Below are 20,724 nucleotides of genomic sequence, written 5' to 3'. Positions count from 1 at the left end.
AAAAAGGAGGTCACGGCAAGAATAAAGGGATAGAAAAAGATTCCGGAGTTCCCGTCGTGGCGCAGTGGTTAACGAATCCGACTAGGAACCATGAGGTTGCGGGTTCGGTCCCTGCCCTTGCTCAGTGGGTGAACGATCTGGCGTTGCCGTGAGCTGTGGTGTGGATTGCAGACGCGGCTCGGATCCTACGTTGCTGTGGCTCTGGCGTAGGCTGGTGGCTACAGCTCCGATTAGACCCCTAGCCTGGGAACCTCCATATGCCGTGGGAGCGGCCCAAGAAATAGCAAAAAGACCAAAAAAAAAAAAGAAAAAGAAAAAGATTCCTTGCTGAAAAGAAAGGTTTTTCAAAACACATTTGGGGATGGAGGGAGCATTATATGTTTCTGGGGGTAAAAAAGAAAAAAAAAAGTTTATGTAAGAATTTGATGGCAAAACAAAAACAAAAACAAAAACACTTCAATGTTTACTGTAGAAAACCTGGAATAACTGTGTGAAAACAACAAAAAAGAATCACAAAGGGAAAAAATCCTTTAGCATTAAAAGGGATCTTTCATGTTCTCTATCCTAGCCTTCCAGCCCATGCAGGAATCCCCTAACATTCCTAACAGTCTTAACTTCCAGGAAGAAGGCATCCACAGCTTCCAAAAGCAAAGTATGCAATTATTTGATGGTTAGAGCTCTTCCTTATTTAGACTCAAATCTCATTCCACTAGAGAGCTAGAGAAAGTTAAACCTAACCCTAATTCTATATCCATGTCCGAAAAAATTTTTGCAGTGTTTGATAACTGCCACAGGCCTTCTTTATTGAAGCCAAAAAATTTTAGATCCTTCAGCTGTTCTTCTAATACATGTTGAAGATCATTCTTCAGCGTGGTCGCCTTACTCTGGATAGTCTTCCCAGCCATCGCTAATTCAAGTGTAGAACGCACCTCAGAAGTTGCACACAGAAAACAAGGGAGGTGGCAGCCATCTGTAGAATTAGTGTAAACCGGCTAACATACCAGAATCATCTGGAGAGGTTTACTGAACCCAGATTCCCATCTGAAACCCCTACAGGTTGAGTGAGTGGGTCAGGACAGAGCTCCAGAATCCATTTAACAAGCTCCCTGCATGGTCTTATGCAGCCAGCCTCGCCTGAGACTGGAATGCTGTGCCCATTTCTTCTTCAATTTTAAGTTATGAAACATTTTGGGAATAAAGAGAAGTACAGACAATAAAACACCTATTACCATATACCAAGAACCAAGAGATGCTAATATTTGATACAGGTTATCATTTCTTTTTTTTTTTTTTTGTCTTTTGTTGTTGTTGTTGTTATTGTTGTTGTTGCTATTTCTTGGGCCGCTCCCACGGCATATGGAGGTTCCCAGGCTAGGGGTTGAATCGGAGCTGTAGCCACCGGCCTACGCCAGAGCCACAGCAACGCAGGATCCGAGCCGCGTCTGCAACCTACACCACAGCTCACGGCAACGCCGGATCGTTAACCCACTGAGCAAGGGCAGGGACCGAACCCACAACCTCATGGTTCCTAGTCGGATTCGTTAACCACTGCGCCACGATGGGAACTCCTGGTTATCTTATTTCTAATAGGAATTAAGTACAGATACACCAAAATGTCACCACCAATTCTTTTCCCTACTCTTTTCCTCCCTCGAAGAGTACCATTATCTAAATTGTTTTTCATTCCTATATCTAAGTTTATTTTTACTACACAGCATTTAGAGATATTATTTACCATTGTCTGGTATTCTTTCTCATCCTCCTTCCTGACTCAACCTTGGAGAACCTTAGAGAGCAGTCTTCTGGACTTCTCTTCATCTATTTCTTCCTGATGAGCTCATCTGTCCCATGGGTTTGAATGCCTTGTGTATACTGATGATCCCTCAAATGATATGCCTCAGCTGCTCTCCTCAACTCCAAACTCCTATATCCAATTGTGTATTGAATACTTCCGTTCAACAGGCACCTCTAACTTAATACACCCAAATGTAACATCAAATATCCTTCCATCCCTGGCAGTCTTACTCACTGTCAACTATTTCTCCAAAAATTTTGGAGTCATCCTCTCATTCTCACAACCCTTATCCAGTTCATAAGTAGACCTCACTGTCTCTATCTTAACCATATATCCAGAATCTTACCCACCCTCATCACCTCCACTGCTGCACCCCAGTCCACTACCACCACCCCTTCACCGGACAGTCACAACAGCCTCTAACTGATCCTCCTTTAGCCTACCCTTCCTTTGCAACAGTCCATAATCCACACGACAACCAGTCATCTTTTTAAAATGTCAGTCAAGTCACTTATCTCTAGTGGCTCCCTACCTCAGAATAAATGACATGATCCACAGGTGGATTCTTCGGGATCTTCTATATATGAGATCATTATCATCTGCAAAATGTTTTTCTTCCTTTCCAATATGGATACCTTTTACTTCATTTTCTTGCCTAACTGCCTGAGTAAACTAGGTAGAAGTAGTGAGAGCAGGCATCCACAGCCTTGTCTTGTGCCTGATCTTAGGAGGGAAAACTTTCAGTCTTTCACCATTAAATATAGCTATGGGCTAAAAATAAAAAATAAAAAATAAAAAAACTGCTATTTTAGTTTCCTTCTAGCTGCCATAGTTTGTTTGTTCGATTTTTAGGGCCACACCCACAGCACATGGAGGCTCCCAGGCTAAGGGTCCAATTGGAGCTGTAGTTGCCAGCCTACGCCACAGCCACAGCAACGCTAGATCGTGCCATGTCTGTGACTTACACCACAGCTCACTGAAACAATGGATCCTTAATAACCCACTGGACAAGGCCAGGGATCGAACCTGCATCCTCATGGATGATAGTCAGATTCGTTTCCACTGAGCCACAACAGGAACTCCCTCTAGCCTCCATAGTTTTGGGGAGAAATCTGTAATAATTCACATCATTCTCTTATAAGTACTCCGGCTGCTCATGAGATTTTTGTCTTTAGTTTTCAGCAGCTGGATTATATTTCTGGGCAGAGATGTCTTCATGTTTATCCTGCTTAAGCTTGGCTGAGCTTGAATCTGTAGGTTTCACCAAATTTGGGGACATTTCAGCCATTATTTCTTCAAGTGTTTTTTTTCTGCAACATAGTTTCTCAACCTATGACTTGAATGTCACATATGTTAAGATTTTTTGGTATTGTCTCGAAAGCCCCTCAGAATTAATTTTTCCAATTTCTGTTCTTCAGATTGGATAATCTCCACTGAACTATATTGGAAGTTGACTAACTTATCACTGTTCTTTTTTTTGTTTGTTTGTTTGTTTTTTAGGGCTGCACTTGTGGATTGGAGGTTCCCAGGCTAGAGGTCAGTCGGAGCTACAGCTGCTGGCCTATGCCAAAGCCACAGCAACTCGGGATCTGAGCCGAGTCTGCAACCTATACCACAGCTCATGGCAACTCTGGCCAGATCCTTAACCCAATGAGCGAGGTCAGTGATCAAACCTGCATCCTTGTGGATACTTGTTGGGCTCGTTACCAATGAGCCACAAAGGGAACTTCCCCTATCTTTGTTCTACCAAATCCTTCTGGTGAGGTTTTTTATCTATTACTGTATTTTTCAGCCCTAAAATTTCTATTTGGTTCTCATTATAACTTCTTTATTTCTGTTGAGAGTTCTTAACTTTCCATTCATTTCAAGGGAATTCACCCTTACTTGTTAGTTAGAACATTTCAGTAATAATTCCTTTAAAGACTTTGTCATATAATTCCAATATCCAGGTCACCCAGGGGATGACATTTGCTCATAGTCTTTTCCCTTAAAGTTGAGATTCTTCCAAGTTCTTTGTATGTGAAGTAATTTTGGACATTTTCAATATATTAGACTCTTCTTTAAATCCTGAGGAGAATTTTTTTTTTTTTTTTGCCTTTTCTAGGGCTGCACCCACGGCATATGGAGGTTCCCAGGCTAGGGGTCTAATCGGGCCTACACCAGAGCCACAGCAACGCAGGATCCGAGCCGCATCTGCAACCTACACCACAGCTCACAGCAACGCTGGATCGTTAACCCACTGAGCGAGGCCAGGGATCGAACCCGCAACCTCATGGTTCCTAGTCGGATTTGTTAACCACTGAGCCACTAATGGGAACTCCCTGAGGAGAATTTTTGATATTCTTATTTTAGCAGGTTATGTGGTTGCCACCTAGCTACAAATTAGCCAGGCTTCTGTGGTTTGTGGTTCCAACATCAAAGACTGCACTGCTGTTCAGATTTGGTCTATGTGTGAACTGTGCAGTGGTCCAGTTTGGAATTGGAGCTATGATTTGCCCTATGTATAGTTCAGTTCTCAAAGTCTATGTATGCTAAGAAAGCCCATTTTTACTATTTGCTAAAAATTTGAGTGGATGCTGAATTTTAATAAAATACTTTTTCTGCATTTATTGAATTGATTACATATTGTTTCTACTGATTCTCACTTACGGTGATTTATTTCCTTGTATGCTTGATGATTTCTGATTGTGAATTTGTATTTGGTAATTCAGAAAGCTTAACTTGGTTAAGATGTTATAGCTTCCTGTAGGGATCCCAGCTTAATAAAAAAATTCAGGTTCATAGTTCCTTACTGCAATAGACCTAAAGCAATGTGTTGTACCTTGGTTTTCATGCCTGCTTCTGCTTCCCATTCTGGTTTCAGCTCAATTTGTATCTACATGGTTTTATATTTTTTGAAGAGAGTGATAAGACATTTCTATTTTCTATAAATGTACAATTCATTAAACAAGCATTTTATCCAAGAGTTAACTGTTTCATGCTGCAAGAGCCGCACTATTTGGAAATTAAACTTTTTAATCTATATTCTTTTGGTGATACGTCTAACAGTCTAAGGTAAGTGCAGAGATAATCAATGTGGACTCCAATACACCATATTATCCTAAATATTCTGCTTGGTATTTCTTTTTCCATTTTGTTTTTAAACTACCCAAATTAGTCATTAGTTCTTTTCTAAAAAGTCTATGGTAAACTTAAATTAATGTAAAAATTTTAGCCCATTGTCTTTTTCCTTTTTTTTTTTTTGTCTTTTTGCTATTTCTTGGGCCGCTCCCGTGGCATATGAAGGTTCCCAGGCTAGGGGTCCAATCGGAGCTGTAGCCTCCGGCCTACGCCAGAGCCACAGCAACGCGGGATCCGAGCCGCGTCTGCAACCTACACCACAGCTCACGGCAACGCCGGATCGTTAACCCACTGAGCAAGGGCAGGGACCGAACCCGCAACCTCATGGTTCCTAGTCGGATTCGTTAACCACTGCGCCACGACGGGAACTCCCCTTTTTTTTCTTTTTAATGGCCACACTCACAGCAACATCAGATCCGAGCCACATCTTCAACCTATGCCACAGCTTGTGGCAACACTGGATCCTTAACCCACTGAGTGAGGCCAGGGATCAAACCCACATCCTCACGGAGACAACGTTGGGTCTTTAACCCTCTAAGCCACAATGAGAACTCCTTTTTTTTTTCCTTCATTTTTTAAAATTGAAGTGCAGTTGATTTACAATGTTGTATTAGTTTCTGGTGTACAGCAAAGTGATTAAGTTGGACATATTCTTTTTCCTATTCTTTTCCATTGTGGTTTATTACAGGACATTGAATATAGTTCCCTGTGCTATACAGTAGGTCCTTGTATACCTATTTTATATATAGTAGTTTATATCTGCTAATCCCAAACTCCTGACCCCTTCTCCCCTTTGATAACCGTAAGTTTGTTTTCTATATCTGTGAGTCTATTCATTTCATAAATAAGTTCATTTGTATATTTTAGCTTTCATGTATAAGTGATAATCATATGGTATTTGTCTCTTTCTGACTTACTTTGCTTAGTATGATAATATCTAGGTCCATCCATGCTGCTGTAAGCGGCATTATTTTGTTCTTTTTTTATGGCTGAGTAGTATTCCACTGCGTGTGGGTATATACACACCACATCTTTTTTATCCCTTCATCAGTCAATGGACATACTGGTTGTTTCCAAGTCTTTAATTCACTGTCTTCAAATACTACCTTTGGTAGTACTACCAAAATCTGTTGTCAGCATAACAGTCATTCTACTCTAGGTAATCTGTCTTTTCTCTTCAGAGGCTTTTAAGATCTTATCTTTGGTGTTCTCCAATTTTGCTTCATAAAATATATCTAGATGTAGGTTTGTATTAATTTATCTTGTTTGGGACCTTGTTTTCTAAGGCTGAGAAACTCTTGTCTTAGACCTTCTAATTCTATCTTCTGTGTCTCTTATTAATCTTTCTGTGCTCCATTCTAGGTAATTTACTCAGAGTTCCATCTTCCAGTTCCCCAATCTCTTTCCAGTTATAGCTATTCTGCTACAAAAGTTATTTTAAAATCCCTCAATAGACTTACAGCAATTATATTTCTCACTTCTAGAAGTTTGGCTCGGTTATTTTTTTTTAAGTTCACCAATCTTTTATCCTAACATTAGGGTTTTGATTCCTTATGTCTTTAATAAATTTATGATTATACTTAAAGTCCCTGGCAATTTTATTATCTAAAGTTGTTCACGGATTTAATTCTGTTTATTGTATCTGCTGCTACTTGCTAAAAATAATGAATTACTTCTTTCAGCCTTTTATAGTTTCAGAGTTGAGCTCATTTTAGGGGGCTTACTTTTCAGCTCCCCCAGCAATTCACTGTCAAAATTTTGTCTTGTTCATTAACTGTTTATTCAATAGGTAATCTGACTCCTGCTTACCTTTTCTTACTAAACTTCCTCTTCCTCCCTGTACCTTAAGGATCCCAATCCCCAGAATAGGCCAACCTCTTTCATATCATACAATCTATCTTTTATTACGCTGTCCTCTCAGCCTAAGAGCTCTTTTCCTAACTTACAAAACCCCTCCCTGCTCCTAGCTCACAAAATTTATCAGATTGGTGATGAACCAAATCGCATCTTTTATGAAGACTTTCCTACTTACTCCATCTGGCAGGAATACTATACCCTATACAAAAAGTCTCTATACATCTAAAATCTTACTGTGCTTGTTTATGTGTTTCAAAGATAACATTATCAATTTTCTGTCTCCCTTTCCTCCTACTATCAAGTCACCAGGTCTGGTCATTTCAAACACAAAAATGTCTCAAATCAACCCATGCCAAAGATAACCCACTGCCTATATGAAATCACCCAGATTATTTCAAAAGCTTTCTGTTAGTTGTACTTCCAGCTCTCCATTCATTCAACAAGTAAATACTGAACATCTGCTCTCATACAGTTACTTTTGCTAGGCCCTGGGATCACAAAAAATGATAAAGCACAGGCCATGCTCTTAAAAAAACTGGATTCTAACAGGGTAAGTACTATAACAGGTCAGTAAATGGATGCCGCAGAAGAAAGACCTAAACTGGTCTTGCAAAGCTGAAGAGAAAGTAAACAGAGAAGGCTTCCAGGAGGATATGAGGCCTAAAGCGTGTGCAGAATCTAGAAGAGTGTGTTTCAGCACAGGGTCACAGACACAAGGGAGAGACAGAGGCCCAAAGCTAGGAAAGGAAACACAAAGTAGTTCAATCCTTAAAATCTACAGTCCTTCTTTCATGTTACTATTAAAGTTAACCATCTACAAGTAAATATGGAAATCTAACACCTTGCCAGAAGGTAACTAAATTCTTCTTCAGCATAGCAACTTGGGCCCTTCATAATGTGGCTTGAATCTCTTTCTTAATACTTTCCATGCTTCCCTTCCTGTACAAACACATGCTCCTTCCTTATAGAATCTGCTTTGCACAGCACCGTTCAAACTCATTTGATACTGTAATGCATGCAGAGTCTGATGTGAGGACTTACCTGTAAGATGGGCGCCGTGCTAGGATTCCGTGGGTTTTCTGTGAGGAGCCTATGCTGTCAGATGAGTCCTGAGACTCCTCACTTTCTGATAAAGAGGACACCTGAAGAATAGAACTGGTTTTACTATGATGAACAAAACAGGTAAAAAAAGAATTCAATTGAATTTTTACTTTGAGAAAAAAATGATCTGTCTTCTGGCCCCCCCCAAATTCATATGTCATTAAATCTAAGGACTAAAGGAAAGAAAAGGGAAAGGAGAAAGTTTACTTCAGGAGACCAGCTAAGTAAAGGAACATATAAAACACAGCCAGCTCAGAACTAAGAAGGAAGTCTGTCCCCAAAATAAAGCAATACTACTTCACTAGAATTGTGAAGATCAGTCTCTATACTGATGCACACTACTTAGTTTTGTTTTGTTTTTATCATTAAGGGCCATCTGATTTGGATTTTGGACCTGCTAACTCTGAAATGCTATTAGATACCCAACCAATATCTAATTATGAGATAATTACATTGAGGAGACTGCTGAATATACAAGCCTATGAGCCAGGGAAGAGGTTTGGGCTAGACATATAAATTGGAAGTCACAGCTCTTTAGATAGTCCTTAAAGCCGTAAGACTGAATGAGCTCAGTAAGGGGAAAAATATAGGACAAAATATAGGAATACTCTAGTGTTGAGAGGTTGGGAAGAAGGAGAAAAACCAGCAAATGAGACAAGAACAAGCCACCAGTGAGGCAGAAGGAATACCCAATAAGCAAGGTGTCCTTGAAAAGAAAAGTAGCAAAGACAGTGAGAAAAAATGATCGACCCTGTCAAATGCTGCCAACAGGTGAAGTAAAACAAGGACTCAGAACAACCATTCAATTCAGCAAAGTGGAGCTCACTGGAAGAGGCAAGTACAAACATGGGCAAATGAAAAATCTGTAATAATTAGCCTGATCTCACTTCACAGTTAAATGAGTTAGTATGTGTAAAGCACGTAGTGCATGGCATATGGCAAGCACATATTAAATGTTAATTGTTATTAATAATAAGCCTTTTAAAACTAGTTGACACAATAACCATATGCAAGTGTTATATGCAAGTGTTATATTGATATGATAACAATATCATACAATTGAGGAAACAAGTTTTTTCAATTTTTAAAATGTATTAAATTTCCCAACTTTTGCCCAAAGTTGCATTGTGACACCTGACTTCATCTTCATTTTAATAAAATAAACAAAACTGGCTTCTAGGAAGGACACATATAAATTCTCTACATTACTTACTATCTACAGAAAGCTTTCCCCTAAAACTATTTAGACTTCAAATCTTAAAATCTCTAGAGAAGCTTGTTTTACATTCTGTAATGTCCTTCAAAAACAAGTTCTAGTGTACGACTACTTTTTAATATTTTTTTGGCTGCACTTGGAAAGTTCCCAGGCCAAGGCTCAAACCCATGCCACAGAAATGACCTGAGCCACAATAGTGACAACACTGGATCCTTAACCAGCTAAGCCACCAAGGAACTCCTTAAATCTTTATCTTTTGATAGGGAAAAAAAAAACAAAAAACTGGTTACAATCTGCAATAAGTAAGAAATATTACAGTAACAAATAATAAAGTAATAATTAAGGAAGATCTGTCACTTTCATGTTTCCTCAAGCATCACAGATATACCATTTCTATTCTAAATCTTGAGTTGTTTTCACCATTTGTCCCTAAATTTACTCCAAAGCCTCCCAATGAACTCAAGAAAATAATTTCTAAAACTAAGAGATTATTTATAACTAAGATCAAGTGTTTCTCTTTGACAGCACTAGCAAATAAGAGTAATATCTTCATATAAAGACTCAAAAATCCATGCAGCAGTCACCTTTCAAATAGGAAAACAACAACAACAAAAAACAGATGCAGCTCTAGGGGAGTTCCCTGGTGGCACAGCAGGGTAAGGATCTAGCGTTGTCACTGCAGCAGCTCAGGTTGCTGCTGTGGCATGGGTTCAGTCCCTGGCCCAGGAACTTCCACATGCCCCAGGCATAGGAAAACAAAAAACAAAAAAAAACAAAAGATGCAATTCTAGAGCTGACAACACTACCGGACACTATACATTCAAGAGGAAAAAATGAGTTATACAGCTTTCTTCCAGGATAGCTGCTTCTCAGATGACCATGGCATTCTAAGACTCACAGAAGTCAGAAGGTAAAATAGGAAGAGTAGAAAGAGGGAATGCAAGATGGCTCTTTCCTTCCTACTTGTTGTCAGGTGTTAATATGAAGAAAGATATAAATAAGAACTTTACTAAGAACGAACTCCTTTATTTGACCACAATAAAGCATAAAGTAGGTACTTTATTACTTTGCTAAGATGCTCAAGTCAACACCCTTTCTTCAGAATTCTCTTTTTCATGAAGGATACCACTGGGATAAAAAAGTCCTTTTCCCTTCAGTAAATCTTTCATTTCCTTTAATTCTAAGCAATAACTTCCTCCAAAATTACCTTCTATTTTCATTGGGTAATATGTACATGAAACTAGAAGTTCTAAAACTTTTCTATTTGCCTCATTTGTTCTATAGTCTAATTTCTAAGACAACTTTATTAGCTTGGCTTATCATATTATAACACAGCAATTTCAGTGTGTCCAAAGACTCAGGGTTCAAAACCCCCTCTCTCAACCACTAAGTCTTTGATTTCTGTACCGTTTGCACGTGTGGTGGGTGAATTACAGAAGACTGAGCTGTCTGGATGACCCCCTGAACCTGTACTTGCTCTCCAGGAAGAGGTACAATTGTCACTGGCGCAGATCCTCTTAATGACATCTAAGAACAAATAAAAATTCAATTAACATAATACATATTATACCAGTGCACGTAAGATAGCTGAGTTCTTAGTACTGGAAAATGCATTTCAGAGCTTATTATACTTAACCACATCTATCAATCACACATTAGGTATCTTCTATGGGCAAGAGACTGCACTAGGGGGTGGAGAGTACAAACTACAACAAACAGTAAGAGCTACAATATAAGCAGAAAAGTAGTACTGTACTGTGGGAACAAAGAAAGGGGGCTGCTTCAGCTGAGTCTTGAAGGATGTACAATTCCTTGAAGGTGTGTATGAGGGATAGGGTTGGAAGGCATTTTGGGCAGAAGAAATAATGATGTAAAAACATGATGGGTCGGAGTTCCCGTCGTAGTGCAGTGGAAACGAATCTGACTAGGAACCATGAGGTTGTGGGTTCGATCCCTGGCCTTGCTCAGTGGGTTAAGGATCTGGTGTTGCCATGAGCTGTGGTGTAGGTCGAAGATGCGGCTTGGATCCAGCGTGGCTGTGGCTGTGGCTCTGGCATAGGCCAGCGGCTACAGCTCCAATTAGACCCCTAGCCTGGGAACCTCATTATGCCGTGGGTGCAGCCCTAAAAAGACCAAAAAAAACAAAAAAAAACAAAAAAACCCCCCAAAAAAACCCCCTAAGATGGGTCTTTAGAACATGTTATTCTGAAGAGATCTTGTTGAAAACCAAGAAATCAAGAGTCAAAAGTGAGCTATCAGTATTTTTAAAGAAAAATAAGTTATAATTTATCATTTGCTTGAAATGATTGCTGTGGAGATCAGATAGGGTTTCATGGAAATACCACAATAAAATACTAAACTAAGAAAAGCCCACCCCCAAATCCTTCAAGACTCAGCTCCAGTCTTCCTCTTCCAAGAAGCTTCCTCAGATATTTTCAGATCTACTTCTTCTAGACTACCCTGGTTCATACCATTAAAATCACAAAATAAAATCTAAAGCTGCTTGAGTCCTGAAAAATCAACTTTTTGACTGCTCTCCTCTTTTTTTTTGTTTGGATCAGGTTTCCAAAACAATGCCTTATTCCTTCTCATTGAAGGATTAATCCCGTTCCCAAGATAGGACTAAATGTCAGTCTAATTGTATATAAAATGCTACCCAGGTTCTGAGCACTGCAAACTCTCAGCACAAACAACTCTATCCAACCTCCCTCCCACACACCAAGAGACATGACCAAACTCTAGCACAGCTTCCGTCAGCTCTCGGATGACCCAGTCTCCTTAAAATGCCTGCCCCAGAAAGCTCAATGTTGCCAAAATAATTGTTCTACTACCCAAAACCCAAAACCATATAGGCCTCTGACTTCACTTTTCTTAGAGCATTTACTTTAGAAAACTTGCAACCGTAAATCCTTTCTCTGACCTCTGAGATACAAATCTTCTAGAACCCAGAAACGTCTTTCTCAAGGACCTGGGAGTCATCCCTCTGAAATGTGATCATCAGGAAGGATAGAGCCTTGTCTCCTAGTCTCCATGGTGGCCTAACTTTGCTAAGCACCAATTAACAAACACAGGCGGCTTAATCACACCGACCAACCTCTCCACCTACCATCCGCAGGACTTTGCCTGGAGCACACCCCAGCGTTTAAAAAGGGACCAACCTTTCGTTTCAGCAGAGTTGAGCTTCCATACTGCATTAGTCTGAATGAAATCTGTCTTGCTGCCATTAACAAGTAAGGGTCTGGCTCTGTTTCTCTTTAACAGTATCCCGATATGGGGATACAGAAATCACTGAGTAGAAATAAACAGAATTCATACATCCTAAGAGTCTAGCTGCAGAGTTACCCTTACACTCAGACGTCCACTTACTCTTCAGACCCTAACTAAAGCAATCACTCAACTAATGAAGAGAGCGTGTGATGGGGTTAATTTACATTTCTAAAAGGATAAAAGCAATCATTCCTCCAGAGTTTCTGGCAATCCTTGTGATTTTATGCAGACTGTGCATCTGGCAAGTAGAAAGGGAAAAACAGCACCAGATTTTGTTTTAGCTAATAGCTGTTACTTCCCCTTAAGGTCACTGTTCTAACCTCACAAAAATGCTCGTTATTCAGGGTCCCAAAGCCTGGTTCCTCCCACTGCCACTCAAACATAACAATCTAAATCCTGAGATCTTTCTCAAAAAATGAAAAGGAGCTGCTGCCACCTCCAATTTTAACCCAAGGTTGAGACAAAGATGATGGCCTCCACCTGCTACTTTTCATCGCTAACAGAGCTTTCTGCAGTGACAGAAATCTTCTAGATCTGCACTGTCCAATATGGTAGTCACATCAGATACTTGAAATGTAGATTTCCCGCTGTGGTACAGCGGAAACAAATCCAACTAGGAACCACGAAGCTGCGAGTTCAATCCCTCGCCTCACTCAGTGGGTTAAGGATTTGGCATTGCTGTGAGCTGTGGTGCAGGTCACAGACACGGCTTGGATGCTGTGTTGCTGTGGTGTAGGCTGATAGCCATAGCTCCAAATGAACCTCTAGCCTGGGAACTTCCATATGCCACAGATGCAACCCTAAAAAGGGGGGGGGGGGGGGGGGAGAAAGAAAAGAAAAGCAAAAAATGAAATGTGGCTTGTATGAGTGAGGGACTGGTTTTTAAATTTCATTTAACTGTAAGTAATTCACATTAAAATCAAAATATCCACTTGTGGCTACCATACTGAACAGAGCATTTCTAGATATTACAGCTGTAGAACCAGCTAGTAAACAATCCATTTCTAGATGTTACAGCTGTAGAACCTGCTAGTAACCTGCTAGTTACTCCTCAGAACTACCTCTTAGGAGATGCTAAATGTAGAAAAGGAATTTTTTTGGAGCTGCTCTGATTAAATTGGTAGCTGCGGGATCAAGGCTCTCTAGATTTCCTCTCACTCCACAGGGTGGTTGAGCTCACTCTTATACAAGTGACCACCCTCACACCATGCACAAAAATAAACTCGAAACAGCTCAAAGACTTAAACATAAGACATGAATGACACCATAAAACTCCTAGAAGAGAAGATAAGGCAAACATTCTCTGACGTGAATTGTACCAGTGTTCTATTAGGTCAGGCTCCTAGGGCAATAGGGATAAAAACAAAAATAAATGAATGGGACCTAATCAAAATTACAAGCTTTTGAATGGCAAAGGAAACCATTAAAAAAAAAAAAAGACAAGACCACCTACAGAATGGGAGAAAATAGTTGCAAACAATGCAATCAACAGGGCTTAATCTCCAAAATATTCAAACAACTCATAAACTCAACAATGACAAAAACAACCCAATTGAAAACTAGGCCAAAGACCTAAAGAGACATTTCTCCAGAGAAGACAATGACCAGTAGGCACATGAAAAGATGCTCAACTTCACTAATTATTAGAGAAATGCAAATCAAAACCACAATGAGGTACCACCTCACGCTGGTCAGAATGGCCACCATTGATAAATGTACAAATAATGAATGCTGGAGGGGGTACAGAGAGAAGGGAACCCTCCTACATTGTCGGTGGGAATGTAAATTGATGCAACCACTATGGAGGACAGTATGGAGGTTCCTCAGAAAACTAAAAATATGCAAGTGACTGGGCAAAAATTAGCATACTCCTTAGCTCCCTAATTAGCAGATCCCAGGTCGGTAAACACGTGGATGAGGGAGGGTAGGAGTTAATCAAGTGGCATGGGAAAGAGACCTCTATTTATCAGAGTTTGAATCTTCTAACTCCAGAAAGGCACACAGACTTTGGAGTCAGGCAGGCTTTGGCTGATTTTCAGCTGAAGGCAATCATTTGCACTGTGATGCTGAACAAATTACTTAACCTCCCAGGACCAGTTTCCTCCTTTGTAAATAGAATTTTTATAATTTTTACCCTTACTGGAGCACAGCTGTTATACAATGTTGTTTCAGGTGTACAGCAAAGTGATTCAAGTATACATATACATATATTCATTCTTTTTCAGATTTTTTTCCCCATATAGGTTATTACAGAGGGTGGGATTAAGATGGCAGAATAGAAAGACTGGAGCTCAACTTCTCTCCTAAAAACAACAAAATTCACAACTAAAGGCTGAGCAATCTTCAACCAAATGGACCAGAAACCTTCAAAAAGATATCCTACTCCAGAAGACAAAGAGGAGGCCACATCAAGAGGTAGGAAGGGCGATTACGTGATATAAGCAAACCCTATCTCCCGGGTGGGAAGCCCACAGACTGGAAACTAACTGGTCACAGAGACTCACCTATAGGAGTGAGAGTTCTGAGCCCCGCATCAAACTCCCACGTGGGGGGATCTGGCACTGGGAGAAAGAGCCCCTGGAGCACCTGGCATTGAAGGCCAGTGGGGCTTGTGTGCAGGAGCTCCACGGGACTGGGGGAAATGGAGACCCCTTTCTTAAAAGGCGCACACAGACTTTCACGTGCACTGGGTCCCAGGGCAAAGCAAAGTCTCCATAGGAATCTGGGTCAAACCCCATATAGGTTATTACAGGACAATAAATAGTTCCTTGTGCTATACAGTAGGTACTTGTTGGTTATCTATTTTATAAAGAGTAATGTGTATGTTTTAATCCCAGACTCCTAATTTATGCCTCAACAAAATTAATAAACCCTTAGCCAGACGCATCAAGAAGAAAAGTGAGAGGGCTCAAATCAATAAAATCAGAAATGAAAAAGGAAGAGTTCCTGTCGTGGCGCAGTGGTTAACAAATCCAACTAGCAACCATGAGGTGGCGGGTTCAATCCCTGGCCTTGCTCAGTGGGTTAGCGATTCAGTGTTGCTGTGAGCTGTGGTATAGATTACAGATGCGGCTCGGATCCCACGTTGTTGTGGCTCTGGTGTAGGCCAGCGGCTACAGCTCTGATTAGACCCCTAGCCTGGGAACCTCCATATGCCACTGGAGTGGCCCTAGAAAAGGCAAAAAAAAAAAACAAAACATTTTTAAATGAAAAAGGAGAAGCTACAGTGGACATCACAGAAATACAAAGGATCATAAGAAACTACTACAGCATCTATATGCCGATAAAATGGACAACTTAGAAGAAATGGACAAGTTATTAGAAAGGTACAGTCTTCCAATAGTGAACCATGAAAAAACAGACAATATGAACATACCAATCACAAGTATTGAAATTCAAACTGATTTTAAAATTTCTAGCAAACAAAAGTGAAGGACCAGGAGTTCCCACTGTGGCACAACGAGATCAGTGGCATCTCTGGAGTGCTGGGATGCAAGATTGATCCAAGCCCAGCAGAGTGAGTTAAGGATCCAGTTCTGCCACAGCTGCAGCCCGGATCTGATCCCCTGCCCTGGAACTCCATATACTGCTGAGAGACCAAAAAAAGTCCAGGACTAGATGCCTTCACAGGTGTATACTATCAAACATTTACAGAAGCACTAACATCCTTCTGAAACTGTTCCAATATTTTTCAGAGGAACCAATACTCCCAAACTCATTCTAAGAGGCCATTACCCGCCTCATGGCAAAACCAAAGATGCCCCCCGCCCAAATTATAGCCCAATATCACTGATAGACATAGATGTAAAACTCAACAAAATACCAGCAAACCAAATCCAACAATACATTAAAAGTATCATACACCATGATCAAGTGAGATTTATCCCAGGGATGCAAGGATTCTTCAATATCCACAAATTAATCAGTGTAATACACCACGTGAAGAAACTGACAAATAACATACGATCATCTCAAGAGAGGTAGAAAAAGCTTTTGACAAAATCCAACATCCACAGAATTCCTGCTATGGCTCAGTTGGCTTAGAACCAGACTAGTATCCATGAGCATGTGGGTTCAATCCCTGGCCTCACTCAGTGGGTTAAGGATCTGAAGTTGCCACAAGCTGCAGCATAGGTAGGTCACAGATGTGGCTCCGGTCTGGAGTTGCTGTGGCTGTGGCATTGGCCAGCAGCTGCAGCTCCAATTCGACCCCTAGCCTGGGAAATTTTTTTTTTTTTTTTTTGGTTTAGGGCAGTGCAGCCCTAAAAAGCAAAAAAAACCCACCTCCAGAAAGTGAGCACAGAGGGCACTTACCTCAATATAAAAAATAGGCCAGGAGTTCCTGTGGTGACTCAGTGGTTAATGAATCTGACTAGGAACCATGAGGTTGTGGGTTCGATCCCTGCCCTTGCCCAGTGGGTTAAGGATCTGGCGTTGCCGTGAGCTGTGGTGTAGGTTGCAGACGCGGCTCGGATCCTGCATTGATGTGGCTCTGGCGTAGGCCAGCGGCTACAGCTCTGATTGGACCCCTAGCCTGGGAACCTCCACATGCCACGGGAGTGGCCCAAGAAATGGCAAAAAAGACAAAAAAATAAAATAATAATAAATAATAAATAAAATAAAATAAAAAATAGGCCATATATGACAAACCTACAGCTAACATCATTCTCAATGCTGAAAAGCTGAAAGAATTTCCACTAAGATGAGGAACAAGACAAGGATCCACTCTCACTTTTATTCAACTTAGTTTTGGAAGTCCTAGCCATGGCAACTAGAGAAAAAAAAGTAAAGAAAAGGAATCCAAATTGGAAAAGAAAGAAAAGTGTTTGCAGATGACATGATACTATACATAGAAAAATAAACAAATGATACTACATCAAATGTAAATGCTTTTGCACAGTGAAAAACACCATCAAGACAAAAAGGCAACCTAATGAATTGGGAGAAGATATTTGCAAATGATATATCCATTAAGGAATTAATATCCAAAATAAAGAAAGAACCTATATAACTCAATACCAAAAAATCCAAACAATTCAAAATTTTAAGTGGGCAGAACACCAGAATAGACGTTGTCCCAAAAAGGACATACAGATGGCCAATGGACACGTGAAAAGATACTCAACATCATTAATCTTTGAAGAAATGCAAATCAAAACCACAATGAGATACCAGCTCACATTTGTCAGAATGGCTGTCATCAAATTTTTGACAACAAATAATGTGTTAGTGAGGATGTGAGGACAGGGGAACACTCACGCACTGCTGGTGGAAATGTAAGCTGGTGCAACCACTAAGGAGAACAGTATAGAGGTTCCTCAAAAAATGAAATCTGGAAATGGACAACTTTCTAGAAACATTCAGCCCTCCAAAACTGACTCAAGAAGAAATACATCATTTGAACAGACCAATCACTAGAGATGAAATTGAATATGCAGTTTAAAAAACTCCTACAAACAAAAGCCAAGGACCAGGCAATTCTACCAAACACACAAACAACTTACACCAATCCTCCTTAAACCTGTCCAAAAGACTGAAGAAGGAACATTCCCAAAAACATTCTATGAAGCCGCCATCACCCTAATACCAAAACCAGACAAAGATACTACCAAAAAAGAAAATTACAAGCCAATATCTTTGATAAACATAGACGCAAAAATTCTCAAGAAAACTTCAGCAAACAGAGAATTCCCATTGTGGCTCAGTGGTAATGAACTTGACTAAGAGTGTTCAATCCCTGGCCTCACTCAGTAAGTTAAAGATCAGGTGTTGCTGTTAGCTATGGTGTAGGTCACAGATGTGGCTCAGATCTGGCATTGCTGTAGGCCAGCAGCTGCAGCTCCGATTCAGTCCCTAGCCAGGAAACATCCATATGCCACAGGTGCAACCCTAAAAAGTGAAGGAAAAAAAAAAATCTAGCAAACAGAATCCAACAACACACAAAAAAGGTCATACACAGTGACCAAGTGGGCTTCATCAAAAGTTCACAAGGATGGTTCAACATCACAAATCAACAATGCAACATACCACTTCAACAAAAAAGAAAAGTCAAAAACCACATGATTAATCAATGGATACAGAAAAAGCATTTGATAAAACCCAGCATCCTTTCATGATAAAAACTTTTACCAAAGTGGGTATAGAGTGAACATATCTTAACATAATAAAAGCTGTTTATGACAAACCCACAGCCAATAGAATACTCAACAGAGAAAAGCTAATAGCTTTCCTGCTAAAATCTGGAACAAGACAAAGATGCCCACACACACTACTTCTATTCAACATCCTCATCGTATTAGAAGTCCTAGCCACAACGATCAGATTTAAATTTAAAAGAAAAAAAGGTATCCAAATTAGAAAAGAGGTAAAAATGTCACTATATGCAGATGGCATGATATTATATATAGAAAACTCTAAGGACTCCAAATAAAAACTACCCAATCAGCAAAGTAGCAGGATACAAGCTTAACACTCAGTTGCATTTCTGTATATTAACAATGAAATATTAGAAAACATAAAAATAAAATAACTTTTAAAATCACACTCCTGGAGTTCCCATTGTGGCTCAGTGGTTAACGAATCTAACTGGGAACCATGAGGTTGCAGGTTCGATCCCTGGCCTTGCTCAGTGGGTTAAGGATCCGGCGTTGCCGTGAGCTGTGGTGTGGGTTGCAGATGTAGCTCGGTTCCCGTGTTGCTATGGCTGTGACATAGGTCTGCGGCTACAGCTCCAATAGGACCCCTAGCCTGGGAACCTCCATATGCCGCAGGAGCGACCCTAGAAAAGGCAAAAAGACAAATAATAATAATAATAATAAAAAAATAAAATCTCACCCCTAAAAAATTAAATACCTAAAATAAACCTGAACAAGGAGGTGAAAGACTTATATGCTGAGAACCATAAAACATTAATTAAGGAAATTAAGAGGATTCAAAGAAATGGAAAGATATTCCATGCTCCTAGATTAGAAGAATTAATATTGTTAAAATGGCCATACTACCCAAAGCAATCTACAGATTCAGTACAAGCCCATCAAATTACCCAAGACATTTTTCACAACTAGAACAATCTAAAAACTTATATGGAAACATAAAAAATCCAAAATTGCCAAATCAATCCTGAGGAAAATAAAAAACCGAAGACATAACTCTCCCGGACTTCAGATATTACAGAGCTACAGTAATCAAGACATTGTGGTACTGGTACAAAAACAGACACACAGACCAATGGAACAGAATAGAGAGCCCAGGAGTTCCCAATGGCACAATGGAAACAAATCCAACTTAGGAACCATTAAAAGTTGTGGGTTTGATCCCCGGCCTTGCTCAGTGGGTTAAGGATCTGGTGTTGCCATGAGCCGTGGTGTAGGTCATAGACATGGCTCAGATCCTATGTTGCTGTGGCTGTGGTGTAGGCCGGCAGCTGTAGCTCCAATTGGACCCCTCGCCTGGGAACCTCCATATGCCACCATGGGTGTGACCCTAAAAACCAAAAAAAAAAAAAAAATAGAGAACCCAGAAATAAACCCAGACATCTATGATCAATGCCTATGCCTTCAACAGAGGCAAGAATGTAAAATGGGAAAAATACAGTCTCTTTAGCAAGTGATACTGGGAAAACTGGACAGCTGCATGTAAATCAGTAAAACTAGAACACATCCTCATGCCATGCACAAAAATAAACTTGAAATGGTTTAAAGACTTAAACATAAGACAAGACACCATAAAACTCCTAGAGGAGAATATAGGCAAAACATTCTCTGACATTAACCATAACAAATGTTTTCTTAGGTCAGTCTCCCAAGGCAATAGAAATAAAAACAAAAATAAACAAATGAGACCTAATCAAACTTACAAGCTTCTGCACAGCAAGGGAAACCATTAAAAAAAAAAAAAAAAAAAAAAGACAACCTATGGAATGGGAGAAAATAGTTTCAAATGATGCAACTGACAAGGGCTTAATCTCTAAAATATACAAATAACTTACACAATTCAACAACAAAAAAGCCAACAACCTAATTAAAAAACAGGTGTGGGAGTTCCCGTCATGGCGCAGTGGTTAACAAATCCGACTAGGAACCATGAGGTTGCGGTTCGAGCCCTGCCCTTGCTCAGTGGGTTAACGATCCGGCGTTGCCGTGAGCTGTGGTGTAGGTTGCAGACGCGGCTCGGATCCTGCGTTGCTGTGGCCCTGGTGTAGGCCAGCGGCTTCAGCTCTGATTAGACCCCTAGCCTGGGAACTTCCATATGCCGAGGGAGCGGCCCAAGAAATGGCAAAAAGACAAAAAAAAAACCCAAAAAAACAAAAAACAGGCGTAAGGCCCAAATAGACGTTTCTCCAAAGAAGATATACAGATGGCCAACAGGT

General features: G+C 40.2%; 1 protein-coding gene across 8 annotated transcripts in view; it reads right to left on the bottom strand.

The window, feature by feature from the left end:
* Positions 1-20,724, bottom strand: part of ATF1 (activating transcription factor 1) — a 62,165-nt gene that overhangs the window by 15,281 nt on the left and 26,160 nt on the right. For 6 of the 8 annotated variants that reach the window (XR_007135807.1, XM_047786607.1, XM_047786608.1 and 3 more), the window contains 2 exons: positions 10,497-10,616; positions 7,814-7,914 (listed from right to left, as the gene is read on the bottom strand). Coding sequence is in view for 7 of the 8 variants with exons in the window: in XM_047786607.1 (XP_047642563.1) it covers positions 7,814-7,914; positions 10,497-10,616 (221 nt within the window). In the remaining variant the exon portion in view is untranslated. The remainder of the gene's footprint in view (positions 1-7,813; positions 7,915-10,496; positions 10,617-20,724) is intronic. The other 2 variants (XM_047786611.1, XM_047786612.1) reach the window with 1 other exon arrangement.

Source organism: Phacochoerus africanus, chromosome 7, assembly GCF_016906955.1.
Source record: "Phacochoerus africanus isolate WHEZ1 chromosome 7, ROS_Pafr_v1, whole genome shotgun sequence".
NCBI lineage: Eukaryota > Metazoa > Chordata > Mammalia > Artiodactyla > Suidae > Phacochoerus > Phacochoerus africanus.
Note: the sequence above shows the minus strand (reverse complement) of the source record. Positions and strands in the feature narration are given on the sequence as shown.